The 18009-nt window shown below is 41.9% G+C and overlaps 2 protein-coding genes across 6 annotated transcripts; one reads left to right on the top strand and one right to left on the bottom strand.

Moving 5' to 3' along the window:
* The first annotated feature begins 1409 nt into the window (after positions 1-1409).
* On the top strand, positions 1410-10652 carry rps6kb1a (ribosomal protein S6 kinase b, polypeptide 1a). 5 transcript variants are annotated; one of them, XM_070916830.1, is made up of 15 exons: positions 1410-1521; positions 2583-2626; positions 3353-3473; positions 4876-4944; positions 5634-5781; positions 6000-6057; positions 7020-7120; positions 7272-7362; positions 7468-7558; positions 7658-7765; positions 7875-7937; positions 8094-8171; positions 8252-8359; positions 9645-9757; positions 10250-10652. In XM_070916830.1, the coding sequence occupies exons 1-15, from the start codon at positions 1450-1452 to the stop codon at positions 10572-10574; spliced, it is 1590 nt and encodes a 529-aa protein (XP_070772931.1). In that variant the 5' UTR covers positions 1410-1449; the 3' UTR covers positions 10575-10652. The 5 variants fall into 5 exon arrangements, with proteins under 5 accessions (XP_070772931.1, XP_070772932.1, XP_070772934.1 ...); XM_070916831.1 differs by having other exon boundaries at positions 10310-10652; XM_070916833.1 differs by lacking the exons at positions 2583-2626; positions 3353-3473; positions 4876-4944 and having other exon boundaries at positions 10310-10652.
* Positions 10653-13183: 2531 nt separating this feature from the next.
* Positions 13184-17415, bottom strand: rnft1 (ring finger protein, transmembrane 1). The gene is made up of 9 exons (XM_070917522.1): positions 17283-17415; positions 16131-16603; positions 15973-16049; positions 15779-15879; positions 15461-15614; positions 15202-15360; positions 15037-15102; positions 14840-14941; positions 13184-14328 (listed from the first exon to the last, which is right to left on the bottom strand). Exons 1-9 carry the CDS (start codon positions 17306-17308, stop codon positions 14194-14196), a joined length of 1293 nt encoding a protein of 430 aa, XP_070773623.1. The 5' UTR covers positions 17309-17415; the 3' UTR covers positions 13184-14193.
* Between the last annotated feature and the right edge of the window lie 594 nt (positions 17416-18009).

An 18009-nucleotide genomic window follows, 5' to 3' on the forward strand; every position in this document is an offset into this window, starting at 1 on the left:
AATTAATCACCATCACCATTTGGACAGTATAAAGTGTGAGAAAATAGTAAAAAAAAAAGCCTATTCCCAAAGCCCAAGTGACATTTTCAGATAGCTTTTTTTTTTTTTTGTCACAGCCTGAAACACAGATGTATTCAGTTTGCTATCACATACGACAAAGAAAAGTAACAAATCTTCACATTTGAGAGGATGGAACCGGGTAATGTTTGAAATCTTTGTTAAAATTGACTCCAACTGATGATAGAAATAGTTTTCAGTTGATGAATCAATCTGAATAAACGAAGTTTGCGACTGTTGTTTGTGTGTGTGTGTGTGTGAAGATTGTTTTGTGTGACTGAATCATTTGGAGAAAAAAAAATTATGAGCGAGAGATACAGTGAGCAACAAAGAAATATACAACCTAATAAAATCCACCTATGTTTTCGTGATGATCTGGGACAGGTTTGGCTTCATCTGCATAAATAAGTCCGAACGAGAGGAAAGTAACCTTTTCATGTTCTGGGAACAAAGATGTAGAGCAAACAAGAGGATGTTAGACTTTTCTTATGTAAAGCGCCCCAAAACAGTCCCATGTTAGACCACCAACCCCATAACCACGTTTAACCCCATTTAGGTTATCAGATTATGACTTGGCAGAGTATGAATATGACCCACTATACGGTGGGTGGAGGAAACCAGAGGAAGCAATTGAGACCTCTGGAGAGAGGAGGCATACTTACCTTACACATTCTCACATCCTGCTGTCTCTGAATGAAATAATTAGGATATTAAATGATTCCACAGACTTCTGGGAAGCGTTGGAACCACGTCCAGAGCTCCACTTTTGTGAATGGGAGGTTTAAGCCAAATAACCTCAGCGCTGTTGCCACTAATCACCATCTTTAAATGACATGAAGCTCATCTGGAGGCGTGTAATGCTGAAACAAACATAAAGAGCATTGCTTTCTGACGTCCCGGAGTGATGTGTTCCACTGTTTGGATGGAGAACTATTCATTCACACACTTGCTAAAGAAATGGTGATGGTATACTGTTGCTATACATATATATATTTAAAAAACAATCAATCCAATATAGTACACGTTTGACTTGACTCTGATACAAAGTAGTCTACACTCTGAGTGAGGAAAAGTAGTTATGTTGTTATTTAAAGGCAGCTGACCCACTTATATCGCATGTGAACCTTTTTAAGATTACAACCCCACCTCTGCTATTATTGCAATTCTTTACTAATATGTTTTTATGTGTCTCCAAGCCACCCTGAGCCGAGTAGTGCCGGTGGCCGACACTAGAGGCTTTCTCTGCTGCTGCTCGGTGCTTGTGTTGTTTTGGTTAGCTGGATGTTAACCCATGCTTTCTGCTGTAGCCGGTAGTAACGGTGATGGCTCTCCTGTGAGGCGGGGGAGCGGGACTGTGTTTTCTGACTAAACTCCGAGTGAAGTGCCGTGGCCATGGCCGGGGTTTTCGACATCGATTTGGATCAACCGGATGAGAATGTCTCTGACGACGAACTTGAGGACGGGGTGAGTTTACGTTAACGTTGAGGCTAATACCGCCGCTGTTAGCCCAGTTAGCTAGCACATAGCAGCGTCGAGGCCTGCGTTGCTAACATCAGTGCTGGGGTATCCATTATCGGACATGTCATCGTTCAACCCATTCCCGCGGTTTCTGGCAGTGCCCCATAAAACAGTGACTACACTGTATTTAAAGATATTTCCATTACATTTTATGAATTCACAATTGTGGCCGAGCACAGTTTCAGTTTCATCACCGACATCGGACAAGCACATCCGTAGAATCTAAAGTGTTGCCGACGGACAGGTTGGTGTTCCCCGGCTAAAGTTAACGTGAGCGGTTCTTCTTGGGTGAACTAAGCCACAAAAGCCACCATGTCAGCAAATGGGCTACAGAAACAACTGGAAAACGACGTCAGGGAACAGCCACAACGAAAGCAGAATAAAAACGACAATAAAACTCGTCTCTCCACCCCACCGGGCGAAGCTAAATACATGTCCGATAATGGCGTTATAGATTAAAGGGTCTGGCGCTCTGCATCAGCGATTGTCTGTAGGGATGTACATTACCGTCTAAGTAGTTACATGAATGCCGCGTGTTTGGTTTGACAATGTTAATACGTGGAATACAAAGGAACTTATTATAAAGCCGACCAACAACGGGCTGAAATCCTACCCACGCTAGCGGGACTGTTGGTTAGCTTGAAAGACCACACTGTTTGCTAGCTTCCCCACCGCTCACCTAACGTGAAGTTAGCAGCCGCGTTATTCATCAGATACTACATTGGCCGTTGGTTTAGCCATCAGTTGCAAACATGGGCTTGTTTCAATAATGTTACCAAGTTCATTTTAATGAGAAAGTGTGTCTCTATTCAACTAAGTTTGGTAATTAGTTAGTGAGCCGTAACGTACCTGTTTACTTAAAGTGAATTAACTGAGCTAAAATATTTGGCTGGGAAATAACTCATTAGCACTGATTGTAAAAACAAAGCAAGGCCCGTAATATACCCGTAAACCCGCTCTGGTTTTGTTGTTGAGGTTTTCTGTCCTGTTGTTCGTCTTGTTTTCAGGGCCAGTTCAGTGAGTGCATGGACCAGTGCAGTGGCTTTGAATTGTGAGTATAAGCAGAATTGTAATTCACCGAACGGGCAACAAATTCACGAGTTTTAAATAATTTAGCGTTTGATAGCTTTGCTGGTACTGTCATTTAATTCATCTAGCTACACATAGTATAAGTACTAACCATTATATTGCAAAACATGGGATGAGCAGCATTCCTCCAAAAAAAGTTCCCTCATTTGGAGTTTTGATGATGGTGGTGGTGGAGAGTGCATTGTGGTCTAAGGTCCTTCCATAGGTAGTGTGAAAGCCATATCATATGATGCACATCACTTTCATCAAACCATTCAGTGACACCCCCCCCCCGCCCCATAGGGAAACATCTGCATTTGTTCATTTTCTCCACTCATTTCTTATGTGGTTTCCTTTAGTTTGTCACCCTGTAATCATTTACATCATCTTGGATAGTTTCTCTTAGGGCAGAAATAATCAACTTGGGGGTCACTGGACTAATGTGGATCTATTTGAGGGACCTTTGGGAACCACTTCAGTAATGCACACCCATCCACCTTCTCAGTCAGCTGTTTATTCCCAACAACAACTGTTGTGCCACTGTATTGGCCTCAGTTGAACCATTATTATGTCTATATTTAGGCCCGTAAATGCCATTGATAATACAGCCGTGTGTCTTGGAAATTGTTAAAACAATGTTGAGTGAATGTTATGAATGTGATTTTTTTCCCTTTATTTTCTTATTTTCTTTATTTTTTTGTTTTGCCAGTAACATGGATGACTGTGAGAAGTTTGAAATTTCAGAGAACAGCGTGAACAAGGGAACAGAGCAGATCAGGCCTGAATGCTTTGAGCTGCTGAAAGTTTTGGGAAAAGGTGGCTATGGAAAGGTGAGGCATCTGATTCTCTGGCACGGAATTGTAAATTTGAGTCATTCACCACACACTTGACTAAAACCACGATGAACTAACACCTGTGCAGAGCTGTATAGTTAGGTGTTAGGTGCACAATATGTGACCCTTTCGTATTACACAGAGGCATTTGATTCAGTGTTAATAAAAAAAAAACAAAACCTCCAGGTCGTTGAAGTGTCCTGAAGAAATTGTTGTTAACAGTGTGGGAAATAGCACTTTGTCATTTGCTTTTTTTTGGGACAGGCCATCACATTGCCGGTTTGTGGGGGATTTTTGTTCATTGTCACTGCGGTTTATCAACATTGTCAATCCCCCGTTTTCTTTTGGCTGTGGCAAAGTAGAAAAAAAAATCCCCCGGCACCCTGAAATGTAAGATCTGGCGTCCCAGAATCACCCCCCTCCTCTACCCTCATCATCATAAAACAGAACTGTAATCACCTGCACCCCCTGCATCTAATGGTAAAACCAGTGAGATTAGGAAATCTCTCTTGGTTTTATGGTTTTATTTTGGTGTTAACATCGTGTTTTTTGGAAGAGTTCTGACGTTCTCTTTTCTGAGCCTGACAATGAACATGCACATCACAGTTATTTTGGAAACACTTTTCACTTAGCAAGCAGATGCATGACTTATTCTTTCTTGAAGTGGTTTTATGTACGATGACTAAGAAGTAATTTTCTGCATCTTGGGAATTTCTCAGCATTACAAAGTAATTACATTTTTTGAAACACACTGTCATTTGTTTTGATATTCCTGTGTAGTTACAGTATATATTTTGGCACAGGTTTGAAGTTTCTTGGCCTTAAAACTGAGAGCAAATACTCTTTCAAGAATCATGCGTGTATACGGATACTCAAAACACAGACTTTGGCTCACGCAAAATTAGAGCAGTCCCTGGTCGCAGTTTAGTCGCAGTAAGAATACACACAAAGACCTTTGTCAATTCATTGCTTAGTTGAATGAATACATACTATGGAACTTCTGGCCTTCATGTCGGTGCCTTTTTCGTTTGTCCACATTTTTTTTTTAGTCCTCCGAATGTCGCCAGAATGACAAAGTAACATTTTCAAGCCATAGTTGGGACAAAGAAAATTTGGTCTGTAAAAGAAATTGTTTTTTATAGAGTTTCAGCCAAGCACTGTCCCTACTGCTAGCTACAGTAGATGAACTAGCTCGTTGTCTCAAGTGTAGATTATGGCAAAAACTTCTAGGCCATATATCGTCGCTACTGGTTTTTCATCATACTTTCATACTTTGACCAGTATGACTGTGAAATGGGTATTGCATTGCATTCTATGTCTTCAATTTAACTTGGTGAACCCTGCAGAAACCCTGTAAATGTCTATGGACTTTCCTTGATATGATGTCAATTTTTTACAGGTGTTTCAAGTTCGGAAGGTATCAGGTGCCACCTCTGGGAAGATATTTGCTATGAAAGTATTGAAGAAGGTGAGTGAATCTGCCTTTCTCAGGTTTTGCTATCATTATCCTTCAGTAAGAGTTAGCTCATTGGTATGGAAAGTAACTCAGTTATGCTCATTTTGTCTTCCAATCATCCATTAAAGGTCAGCCTTACTGCCCCCTAGTGTAAGTACAGAATAGTGTAGTGTAGTGTGAGAGTAATGGCGTCTGCCTGATCTAATCCACGTGTAAGTAAACACAAGTAACCTACATCTATGGGGAATCAGCGCCTTAAATACTCAGCTGACTCCCAAGCCCAGTGCAGCTTAATGGTGTATAGTGTTTCACATATACTGTATGTCACCGTGTGCTTTTTCTGGTGACATACTCGTGTATGTAAGCTAAGGGTAGACCACCCAAAATAATGGCAGCCGGCTTTTTCCCATGAAACCTCAGATCTGCTGCTTCTGTTCTGCTTGGCCTCCTCTCTGCAGCTGACACGGAGCTGGTGCCTGACTTTGCTTGAAAAGCCAGCTCATATTCCCCGAAGCTTGAGGTTTTGGTTAATGGCTGTGTTTATTGGCTTAATGAGACTTGACTGTAGCTACCATCCTGGCGTCCTGATTTGTGCTCTGCCTCTGCAGCTGATGTTGAAGCTTTGACACAAGCCAGTGGGGTTAAAGTTATTGCCTGAACAGTTTCACACCCTGACTCTGTGCTGTTCTGTCCCTTGCCAGGCCATAATTGTGCGTAATGCAAAGGACACGGCGCACACCAAAGCGGAGAGGAACATTCTGGAGGAGGTGAAGCATCCTTTCATTGTGGATCTCATCTATGCCTTCCAGACCGGGGGAAAGTTGTACCTTATCCTGGAGTATCTGAGCGGTGAGCATAGTGATGCCCAATCAAACAGTACAGTACTGTCCCCTATTTCCCCAATCCTCCTTAATACTTAATTTACTTTACTAGTCATACATGCTCTTTGATCATCCACATTTAATGAGCATGGGACATAGTGTGTGCACTGTAAATTGGGTGGATATTTTTCTTCCAATAAGGTGAAAATGTGAAAACTTGACTGATTTTGCATGTGGCAACTGCAGGTGGAGAGCTGTTTATGCAGCTGGAAAGAGAGGGCATCTTCATGGAAGACACAGCATGGTGAGTTAGTCTGTCTGTCACTGGTAAAGCCTTAACCAACTGGCCAGGGATAGCATTAGCCTTTAGCTTTCCTCTGACTAGTTGACAGTGTTTTTGGTGATCAATGGGGACTTTTCATGAGACATTCGTATGAAGAACAGATTTCTGGTAATTATTCTGTTTCAGGATGTTATGCTTAAACATGTCAAATCTAAATTTCTTTGAAACCTTTCATCCCCTTTTCCACACATACCTCCTATGTTTGTACACATATATTTTGCCACCCCCATTATTTACAACATGAAACCATTTCCAAATGGCAAAAGTATGGGCATCGCGACAAATACCCAGTGCTGGACACTGTTTCTTTCTTTTTGCTGACTAGTGATGTACAGCAGGGTCAGGATTGCCAGATGATGTCTGAACGTCAGTGTGATCTGTTGCCTCTGGCAGACTAATGCTGGCAATTAAACAAGTGGTTCTAAAGAGACAGACAGCAGCTGCTTGGATTCTGACCGCAGCACATTTTATTTTAAAGGTAGCCTTATCATGAGAACACAGATGTTCAGTAAGGAAATTAGAGAATTCTTCAATTGGGAATTCTAAGTCAGAAGCATTCAGCTTTGTAAAAACAGGCAGATACAGTCGGTGATACTGTTCCTGAGTCAGTGTGAGGGTCACTTGGGACAGGGACGAACACTTGCAGTACCTTCTGTTCTGTTTTATAAACACAGCCTGTAGATGAAAATGGTGATTACACGAACCAGGCTGCTGAACAAATAAGGGTGTGTTCCTAGAATAACCTCAATGACATCGAAGATAACACCTTAACTGCAGATAACTGATGAGCAGTGGGGTGTGTAAACATGTATGTACATGTGCATAATCAGTGATAGGCCATGGGGAAATAAACAGATTCACTTCATGTCAATAAAAGTTAGTTGAATGTGGGACCTGCGTCTTGCTTTTTTTTCTGTTGACAGTTTCTACCTGGCTGAGATCTCGATGGCGCTGGGTCACCTGCACCAGAAAGGCATCATCTATAGAGACCTGAAGCCTGAGAACATCATGCTCAACAACAACGGTACAGAAAGCTGAAGCAGACAAACTTGCCACATGACCTTTTGTTCCTAGATTGAATTCTTTCTCCTGGTAGTCTGATACTTAATCGATTGCTTTTTTTCTATTGAGTGTAGTTGCTCTCATGTTCTTGCTTTGGCTCTGTGTCCTTCTAGGACATGTGAAGTTGACAGACTTTGGTCTATGCAAAGAGTCCATCCACGACGGAACGGTCACCCACACCTTCTGTGGCACTATCGAATACATGTATGTCACACAGTCATCATGCAGATTTTGTAGATTGATTCAGATTTTAGTTTTAGTGTAGTGTGCCTGCTGTATCATCTTGGTTGTTCCCTTCTCCTTCCTCAGGGCTCCAGAGATCCTAATGAGGAGTGGACATAACCGAGCAGTGGACTGGTGGAGTTTGGGAGCTCTCATGTATGACATGCTAACAGGAGCAGTAAGTGCACACCATTTGATCCTACGGCAAACACTGTTAATCACAACAGCGTTTGCTACTATTGCTAACTATTGTTTCTGTCTTACTACTTTTTCATAGCCTCCATTCACTGGTGAAAACCGAAAGAAGACAATTGACAAAATCTTGAAATGCAAACTCGGCCTTCCACCTTACCTCACACAAGAAGCCAGGGACCTTCTGAAAAAGGTGAGCTGTGAAAGCCTTCCCTCTGCTGCCTCGTGCTTCACTGGTTGTGTTGTCTCTCCTGAAACATTTGGAGTGGCACAAAAATGAGTCTCCAAACGTTCTCTTTCAGCTGCTGAAACGAAATGCCTCATTGCGACTCGGGGCTGGACCAGGAGATGCTGCTGAGGTCCAGGTAAATACAGCCATTGAAAGTAGAGTAAGTGTGTGCATGCAGTGTGCTAACAGTGATCTGGGACTTAATAAAAGAACTCTGAGGAGAATGCTTCTTGGGAGACCTGGTGGAAGTCATGAAATATAAAAACCCTGCTGTTGTCATTGTATTTCTCAGGCCCACCCATTCTTCCGGCATATAAATTGGGATGACCTCCTTGCTCGCAAAGTAGAGCCTCCATTTAAACCTTTCCTGGTAAGTTTGTATTTTTACGCAGCAGCGTCCTGTGTGGCCTGTCCCTGCAAGATGATTAACTGACCCACTTCTTTTGGCAGCAATCGGCTGATGACGCCAGCCAGTTCGACTCCAAGTTCACCAGCCAGACTCCAGTGGACAGCCCCGATGACTCCACGCTCAGCGAAAGTGCCAATCAAGTCTTCCTGGTGGGTGACTCGTAGTTATACCTCCTAGCAAACGGCATAACGTTACACATGTCTTTTGGTTGGTAAGTTAGTTACTGACTTCATGATGATCCACGATGGTTCGGGTGGTCCAGTGGTTGTATATGGTGTATTGTGAGTTGTTGGGCTGTAAACTGCTTTGGCTGACTGTCGTGTCATAAACGAAATCAAAACCCCAAACAAACATTCCCCAAAATATACAGGCCTTTTACAAAGAAACCAAAAACAGTGGGGGGATAAACAAATTCATCAAACAAAACTAAGATTAAACCAAACAAAATGACCTAAACACATGGGAGTTGAAGACTGTATCCCTGTGGTGTCTTCCACCGTCCACCATTTCAGCATCACCTGCCTTCAGGTCAGGTGATGCTGTGCACTCGGTTTAGCAACAAAATCTCCCACTGGGTGCTGCCAGACTATTTACATTGAAATCATGGAAAACAATAGGAAATTATAAGAACTTGCTAGAAATGGCTCTAACAAGTTACGTGAGGAATAATAATGCATAAATAGCGCATAAATAACGCATGACGTAGCACAATTGCTTACAACGTAGCCACTTACTGAAGATTAAGATATATTTCTTGTTCATTTGTTTTGGACCAGTACTCTCTTATTGTTTGTTGGCATTATCTTTGTCAGTCTTGGAGTAAATGTAACTTCATGAGAGTAGTAAGCTGCCTAATATGTAATATAAGTAATATGGATGTTTATCATGAAGTAAGAAAGGTGATGAGGCGGCATTGTCAGAAAGATAACCCATAGCCTTCTTTGAACATGGGATATAACTGTGTTACGCAACTCATAATTTGTTTGTTTACGGTTTAAGCACATGCATTTAGAATCTCAATCATTTTAATAGTGAAATAAACTAAAGTTCTTGTGCAGCATAGATATCCCTTAAGGTGATGTTGCCGAGTTCTGGATTGGGCATTTAAAGGAATGGCTGTTTTTAAAAACTCTTTCCTTTTGCCGTTTCTGTGTTGTCTGCAAACAAAAATACAAACTAAGACCAGTTCTGGACATAATGTTTTTAATTTCCTTTTCAACAAGTAGGTTTTACGAGAATCAGTTAATTCATCCCATCTGGTCTAGTCCTGTTGGTTTTCCTGGAAGCTTCACTCACTGTTCCACCACATTGCATGATATGGTTTACTCAGCGTCTCATTGCTCATCATCAGCTGTGGGTTGTTTTTGGAAAGATGGTCTTTGAAGAGGTGGACTCAGATCTCTCTCTGTTTTCTGTCCCCCACCCCTTCCCCAGGGTTTCACATATGTAGCCCCATCTGTGCTTGAAAATGTCAAAGAGAAGTTCTCTTTTGAGCCAAAGGTCCGCTCACCACGGAAGTTCCCAGGAAGCCCAAGAACACCTGTGAGGTAACAGGAGGTTGTTTTTGTCTTCCGTTGAATTTACAGACTTTTCCCACAGCAGGTCTTCACACATCGAATACTAATTTGCTGATCTTGTAAATGTAGCCGGCTTGACCTAAATAAAGACATCATTAGAAGGGTAAATATAAGTTCCTTTTCAATGGCACAACAGGAATCCCCTCAGGGCTCAAACAGTGCTTCATTATGGGTTAGATAAGTGGAGGTCAGTTGTGTGAATATTGAGTTGAGCTTCATTTAGAGGAATTTGAGATAAAAGGAGAACACTTGCTTGTCAGGCAGATAAAGGAAATTGATGACATCTGGATATCTGCTAATTATTTTAACAATGATGTCTATTGAAATCATTCCTCCATCAAACACAGCGGCATTCACAGCTGTCCTCCGGAGGTTTTGGAGTAATTTGCCTTTAGCCTCCATATTCTTTCTCACTGAATACATGTCCAGTTGTAGCTTCTAAATAAGAGCTGGTCCTCACAGACGAAACCTCAGGGAAACGGTCTTAGTTTTTTTTATTTTTTATATCTCCCTCATCCACAGTCCGGTGAAGTTTGTTGGAGGGGACTGCTGGCCCCGGGGACCCGCGCTGACCGGCAGCCCGTCCCTGCTGGCCCCTGGCGGCTGTGCGGAGCAACCCATGGAGGTGTCGACAACGGAGCAAATGGACACAAGCAGCAGTGGCAACTCCGAGGCCTCTGCGCCACTTCCCATCAGGCACCCTTCAGGCAGCAAAGCAGGGCCCTATAAAAAGCAGGCCTACCCCATGAACTCCAAGCGGCCCGAACATCTACGAATGAACCTATGACGCTTGGCTCGCCCGCGAACATTAGTTATCTTCCAATTCCTCCTCCTCTTCCCTTTTTATTGTTTTCTTTCAAAGAGACTCGTAGATTTTTTTTGAATTGACTAACACTGTCAATGCTGATCACCAGCTCTTCCAGCAGCGCCTTCCCTTTTCTTGGCCTCCCCAAATCCTCCTGACTCATCATGGCCTCCACGGCCTGATGCAGATAATCAGCAGTCTAAGTACAGTAGATGTGTGGTCAGTCGGAGGAGTGGTGTGAGAGAGGTGCTCTTCAATGAAAGTTGCTTGTTGGCTGTGTAATGCCAGCTGATGTGTGAGCTGAGGTGTGCTCACCTGGTGTTACCATATGATTTACTGGTGCTTTTTTATCCTGAAGTCTGGACAATGTTACTTGTAGTGTTTACGACTAGTTGCTCCATCACAGTGAGAGAATATGGTCACAAGGGGCATTTATTTCTCCCTCAACATGCCAGGCTTTTTATTTGTTTGTTTAATGATCATCTCACGATAAGAACTTGCAGGTTACACTGTCAGTAGGTAGACTAACAATTCCACAATGAACACAGTATTCCTTTTCTGTTTTGAGGAAAACACTCACATTGCCTTTGTTACTGGAGCGTGTGGTTGTAGAAGTGAAATTTCAGCTGAAAGCAACACTTCCACCACAATCAATACCAAATGCTGGCACTGCTTTACTAGTCCAACTGGCATGCTTTCTGTAGGATGCCTGTCCAGAAGCACTGTTCAGTTCCTTTGTGTTGAATGTAAACAGACTCTAAATGCCTTTTTGTGTGTCACTCTCCTGCGCTTAGCTCTAATGACCCATGCCGCATTATTTTTAACTCCTACTCATGCAGCCTCATTGCCACTGTCATGGTTGGAGACCAACAAACACTCAAAATACGCTCAGCCAAATTGATATCACTGCCTTCCGGCAATGTTCATGTCTTATGTGCTTTGCGTATGCTTTTTGTGCATTTACGGTAACAGTGGAAGGGATATAAACCCAGACTTGTATGAGTGGACCATCTCCTAAATCCAGTTTGAACTGAGATGTATGAGCTGTTTGTGTGATGTGAAGCTGCTTTATGAGCCTGTGGAGTCAAGCCATTCGAAACTTCTCACCATAAAAGTGACCAGAGTCCCATGATGCTAACAGAAATTTAACTTGAGTTTGAATGGTTCCCTGATGTTTCTTGTTTTCCAAATGCTTAGTGTTGACCAAAAGCACTGTTTCAACGAACCAAATCATTTTTGCTGGTAAACAAAATGACCCTGGTCCACGACCATAGAAGTGTGTCGATGGTTTGTACGACAGGGTTCAAAGGTCAAACATGTTTTTTTTTTCATAATGTCATATTTGATCATAATGACTTTATTTTCCACATTGATGCTCATAGAGGCATTTTTCATGTGTTCCTGTAAGTTACTTTGTTGTGTTTAGCCTAGCTTAGATCGAGGTAATAACATGGATCAGTGTCGGTTTTCTTCTGCTACCATTCCGGTACATCATTTGTGTTTCAAGACCAGTCACTCCACTTACTTTCTTTGTTAATTTGTTACAATATTTATTTCAAGTGCCATTGTGTTTCCACTGCATTGTTCACACTATGCAAACTATGTATTTATTATGTAGTATTAATTTAGATAAGGCAGCAGAATGTGTGAGACTTATTTTGTCATAATAAGCATGTACAGTATGATTTTATGTCCGCAGAACATGTCTTACAGCAACCTCAGATGCTTTTTTTAAATTCCAAAATTGAGGACATTAACCTAAATGTCTTACAGTATTTATTGTGTGGCATAGTATCATATTCAAGGATGATTTTGTGATTACATTTTGATATCTTAGACTTCATTTGCTGAAAACTTGAACTTCAGTTTGTCTTTTTTGCAGTGCTTAAAAAGCAAGGCAGTTATTGTGGGGGAAAAAACATGCAAAAACCAATAGGAATGGCACTGTGCCTCTGCTGACAGAGTACAGTGTAGTATACTGTATGATGTAAATGTGTGTGGAAGAGGTTGGGATGGATCCATCCAAGGTTCATCTCCCAAGGATGTCCATTTCTTCACCGTTTCATTGTGATACGATCCGAGTGGGATCATTTCTGTGACTCTGTCCAGGGGTTGGGAAAGTAAAAATGATTTTGCTTCTGTTCAGATAATGCTTCAAAAACATCCTCCACACAGAGATGTTTGTGAACAACCATCCTATCAAGTGTAATTCAGGTGCGAAACACCATCTCTGAGTAGAATGGGTGTTGTAATCACTGGCGGGCATTGAATACCATTATTTCTCTTGCTTTGTCACCCCTGGATCTGCCCCTTCAGATGGGGAATGTTAATATGTATCATGTACATAATGAAGTCAAAATAAAAAAAAAATGAATTGATCTTGTTTCTGAGCAGTGGCAATGTAACAGAATGGACAGTATTACGCAAAATCTGCTCATTTTAGGGATAATTTCATCTCTTAAACTTAAGCAGCCTCTGTACACTACAGTCTAAATATTATTTAGGCTTCAATGATGACTAACAATTACTTTAAGGCTTAGCTGTTCGACAAACGTGATTCTCATTTTTCTACATAAAACAAGTCACAAACATTCAAACGTAGATCTTTATTCAGATAGTTTATGGATCTAAATGGATAAAAATAACAGTGAAATGATTTTCGTACATAATAAAATAGAGGTTTCTCCCAGTCTTTGGTTTTTACAAAAATGAGGCCACGTCACCTCTATAGAAAAATAATTTATGTGTAAATCAACCTCACAAGCTCAGTCCTTTTCATCAGTTGTGGAAAAATAGTCACCAAAAGCTGAAAGCAAAAGGCAAACTGTTTATCCGTCACATAAACTGATTATTTAGCCTGTCATGTCCATCCTCAGTGCCTGGATGCAAGCTGGCAAAGGTCTGGTCGTGACGGGACCATGTGATGTTACTGTGACGTTCTAAAAGCCTTCCCAGTATGCTAGTTGTCAGATCTCCAGTCTCACTTTTTTCAACCCATTCAAGCTCAAAGATACACCTAAAGCAGAATTCAGCATGCACTCCTGAGCAGAGGTATGCAGCTGCTTACCTCTACACATTTATTGTTACAAATCAGAAATGTTGCTTCCACAAATTTAGAAACACTGGATAAGAAAGGGTTCATGTGTTGCACGTTTGTTTAAACGTATGACACAGGAAAAATGTTTAAAATACTTTCATATATTTCTCTGATGTTCCCATATTTACAAGTAGAGGAAACAGTGGAAGTAGAACAATTTGCCGCCCCAAGTTTATAGATTAAAGGTGAATAAAAGCAACACAACACATGAGGACTTAAAATAGAAAAATAAAAAAAAACACTTGGGGGCATGAAAATAATCAACTTTTCGTTGTCTGTGATAGTGACAAGTAGGGATGTACTGGTAACTAAGCCAGAAACACGCCTACTGTAGGTGCAAGTTGTGTGTCTTTACTGACCTTGGCCCGCAGGGGGCACAGCCCTTAGCTGATTAATGAAACAGTGTGTACAACATTACTTGTCAGCCATACAAAAAAAATCACATTAAATACAAGCCAATACCAATTCCCCACACCCAAAAGCTCCCCACCTGTGCCTCATCAGTCAATAAATCTGCAGGTTTGGAGATGTGGCTCCGTCCCTCCATTTGTAGACCTTCTCCGTGATCACAGTGCGGCAGAGAGGGCAGCTCTTCTCCCGGTTAAACCACAGAGCGATGCATTCATCACAGAATATGTGCTGCATGGCAGAAAAGCAACGGCATGTCAGCACTTGTTTTAGATCACATGGATTAGATCTACACAACTGATGTGCTTCAGTTCATGTGATTTAGGACAACATAAGGGGTCAGATAAGATGAAGGTCATTCCAAAAGAAGAACATGGGCAATTATTACAGTAGCAAATAAGAGAGAAGGGTGGTGAATAAAGAGGAAACTGCAGGTGTGAAAATGTTTTTAAGTTTTCATAATATTACAGGTTTTCTCTCAATTAATCCTGCTCAGTGAATATAAAGATCTAAAGCACATGATGTCCTCAACTGCAGTAAACTGCAATAAAATTTGATAACATAATTGAAGAATAGGGATGTGTGTGACAGATCCCTGAAGAATTTTAGTCTGCCCATGGGTGCCCACATTGTACAGTAAAAGCTGAATGAACAACTTATAACTAAAGATACTACCAATTACAATGACAACAAAACCTGCATGGTATGACAGGCCCTGCAGTGCACGCTCGTGTGGTTTTACCTGACAGAGCAGAGCCCGAGGCTCCCTGTACTCTCCCTGACAGATGGGGCAGACGTCTCCAGCCTCGCTGCAGTGGCTCCTAGTGGCTGCTGTGCCTGTATGCTGAGAAACAAAACAACAACAAAAACACCTCAACACAGCTGGTTATTGATTCTATATTGATTTACTATTTAACGAAAAAGTTGTTTATCACTGACCTCGCCCTTTAGAAATATCCTCACAGTTTTCAGTAACGTTGTCCACTGTCCGTACAATCCTAAAAGCTGAAAGAGAGAAAACGAACAAAAAAGTAAAAAACTTCCACCTATTTTTCAACATTAATACGACAAAGATCTATTGCGGGTTAGTTTGACCGATCACACCTTCAGTATGAGGTAGAGCAAAGCCAGCAGGACCCCCAGTGTGAGTCCAGGGGTGCCGTCAGCCTCCTGGTATGTGACCAGGTAGCGGAACCACAGTGGAACTGGAGCCATGGCCTGGTGGACCTGACCCAGCTCCTCAGTCAGCATCAGCCACCGCCCCTGGAGAAATAAATACGGAAAATAAGAACTACTGAGCCAGCACTGCCAAGACATAGCATGAGAGTGATATTTTCTATATCCAAGAATCCACTGCTCACACCTGGGTTCTGTAGGTCACCAGTGAAGATGGCAGCAGCAGAATAAGGCACTTAAACCCCATAGAGAGGAACTTTATTATGAAATTGGTGATGCCGACAGCCCATAGAACCTCCCAGAAACCAAGCGTCTCAATGGTTGGGCTGAGGAAGATGAGGCTGGAAGGAGGAGGACATTCAGGTTACAGTGTATACTGGTTGCTCACTCAGGCCACAGAGACGAACTGACATTATATTCCAAAAACAGGTCATTGCTTACAGGAAATAGCCACACGGTCTAATTGTTTAGGGTAACTAATGTGAGAAAATGCTTTCGCTCTTACCAATGGTAAAGTGTCTCAGTGAGAAAGGTGTAGTAAAGCAGGAGGGTGGAAGAGATCAGGAACAGTAGCAGCCATACACACTGCAGCTTTGAGTGACGATCCTGAGGGTGCACACGGGCAAAAACATGGTTTAGGAATCTGACTGATGAAATGCATAAGCAATCTACAAATGTGTTTTTCTGTTCTTGGCTTACCTGAAGAAAGACTTGAGTTTGAATGTTTTTATTCACATAGAGAAAAGTTGTGAAGAGGCCAACCCCAACTGCTAGACCTGGTGATTGAAGAGAAAGACTGTGATAAGATGTCTCGTGTTCACAGTTGCAATAATGGCGTTTGCTCAACCCGTACTCACCAAGAGCATGTTGGATGACCAGTTTAGCACACAATATGATGAGGAAAGGAAGGCTCTTTTGGAGCCAGCGGAAGAGACAGCGAAGCTCTGATAAGGAGGTACTGGGTTCCCCAGAGTCCAGATCAGAGTCAGACGAGTCAAGCTCAGGCTCAGAATTCGAGTGGTGCTGTACCCGATGATGTCCGTGTGACTGAGAATGGGAGTGGCTGTGGGAATTGACTCTGCACCTCCTGGATGATGCGCCTCCACTGGACTCCCCAGGCCCGCTGCTCATGGGTACCCGCACCTCATTGCTGTCAGGGTTGGCGGCAGCAGCAGCAGCAGCAGCTGCACCAGGTGCTGGTGTCCTGGTGAGAAGCTCTGGTTGCAGAGTTAGGGATAAACCATTTCCTGCATGAGCGCCTCGCTCACTTGAATCAGGCTGCATTACAGTAGGAGACTCCCTCAGTTTCAGTGCTCTTCTGGAATCACTCCTTAGACATAAAAGACAAACCTTTGTAGCCTCAGTCACAATGTGTTCAGCGTCAAGTGTATTACAGCTGTATTAATACGTTGTATAACAGTTGTATAACTAATGGAGATTGCACAGCTGTCAGTTAATCTAAGATATAGAAACTGCATAGCACTATGTTTTATAGCAGAGTTGCATTTATCTTTGAATAGAGTCAACGAGGCCATTATTTGATTGACTAAGTTCAAGTGTCGACAGTGACAATAAGGTAACCTTGTGATAGCGATATGGTTATTTTGTTAGACACTGAATTAATTTAAGTATTTCAGAACACTTGACAAATGAAGACGACAGTACTTTGTGGTACAGTTTCGACTACGTAACTATCAACACGACGAAGATAATTATGAGGCTAGCTTACTTTTTGTTTGCTAACTTAAAGTGACTCACAGTCAGTATTGCAGGTGTTAAACTATCTTGACTCATCCTGGACGTCCCACCCACCATATAAGTTAATGTTCTTGAAATGTTATTAACGTTAGCTGAATTTTTTTTTTTCAGGCAATAAACCCAGAAGTAGTGACAGACCGACAACCAGACAGCTAGCCGTTTCCTATACAGGGAACTGGGCTGCCGTTAGCATTAGCAGCTAACAGATGTTTTCTATGTCCAGACTGGCGTTTGGAAAAGCTTCATCTCACCTGTCATTCTGCACCCGGAGTTTCATGGTAAACTATGGGTCCCCATCTAATACAACGTCCAAGTCACCAAACGAAACAAAAGCAAAAGTAAACCAAAAGCAAAAGTAAGCCTTTATCTATCAGGCTAAGCCATAAACTGGTCGTTCAGACATATTGACGTTGTTTACGACAGCAGACGTCGCAAACTTCTTCTGTAGTTTTTTTACGGTGTATTGGAAGTAAAATGCTGCAATGCCTCCACCTATTGGAACATTTTATAATTACACTCAAGAGATTATGATAATTAAGGAAAATGAACACAATTTAAACACACAGCACTGATATGTGTCACTGTTGACTGTATTATTATTATTGTTATTATTATTATGCACCAATAATATTGTTTTAATCATAACACACTTTCTTTATTATTTTGCTGCTGCAGGCCAGCCTCCCCATTGGAATTATTCTCATATTTTCTTCCCCTGCTTCCTTAATGATATTGAAAAATACCCTCTCTACATCACCATCTGTATTCTCCTTTCTTTTCCTTTGACCTCCATCATGGCACAGCAGTAAACTGAGTTACCATGTGTGATTATTCAGATCAATACTTATGTTTGACATGTTCATTTGATATCTCTGTTATGGCCTGACCTCTACAAATGGCTTCACATCTTCTGGTAGGCAGGGATGCTGAGTAGTAAGACTGTCATTGAACCAGAGGACACAGGTTCGCGTCCTTGAG

The sequence above is a fragment of the Enoplosus armatus genome, chromosome 13 (assembly GCF_043641665.1).
Source record: "Enoplosus armatus isolate fEnoArm2 chromosome 13, fEnoArm2.hap1, whole genome shotgun sequence".
In the NCBI taxonomy this organism is placed as follows: Eukaryota; Metazoa; Chordata; class Actinopteri; order Centrarchiformes; family Enoplosidae; genus Enoplosus; species Enoplosus armatus.

What these genes read in the sequence shown, in the direction of transcription:
- rnft1 (XM_070917522.1), bottom strand. Translation starts at nt 17,308, where the DNA reads ATGAAACTCCGGGTGCAGAATGACAG. An exon ending in TGGTGACCTACAGAACCCAG is followed by an intron (nt 15,361 to 15,460) that starts GTGTGAGCAGTG and finishes TTATTTCTCCAG; the next exon opens with GGGCGGTGGCTGATGCTGAC. An exon ending in TGCTCTACCTCATACTGAAG is followed by an intron (nt 15,103 to 15,201) that starts GTGTGATCGGTC and finishes TCTCTCTTTCAG; the next exon opens with CTTTTAGGATTGTACGGACA.
- rps6kb1a (XM_070916830.1), top strand. Translation starts at nt 1,450, where the DNA reads ATGGCCGGGGTTTTCGACATCGATTTGGATCAACCGGATGAGAATGTC. An exon ending in GAAAAGGTGGCTATGGAAAG is followed by an intron (nt 3,474 to 4,875) that starts GTGAGGCATCTG and finishes AATTTTTTACAG; the next exon opens with GTGTTTCAAGTTCGGAAGGT. An exon ending in GAGATGCTGCTGAGGTCCAG is followed by an intron (nt 7,938 to 8,093) that starts GTAAATACAGCC and finishes TGTATTTCTCAG; the next exon opens with GCCCACCCATTCTTCCGGCA.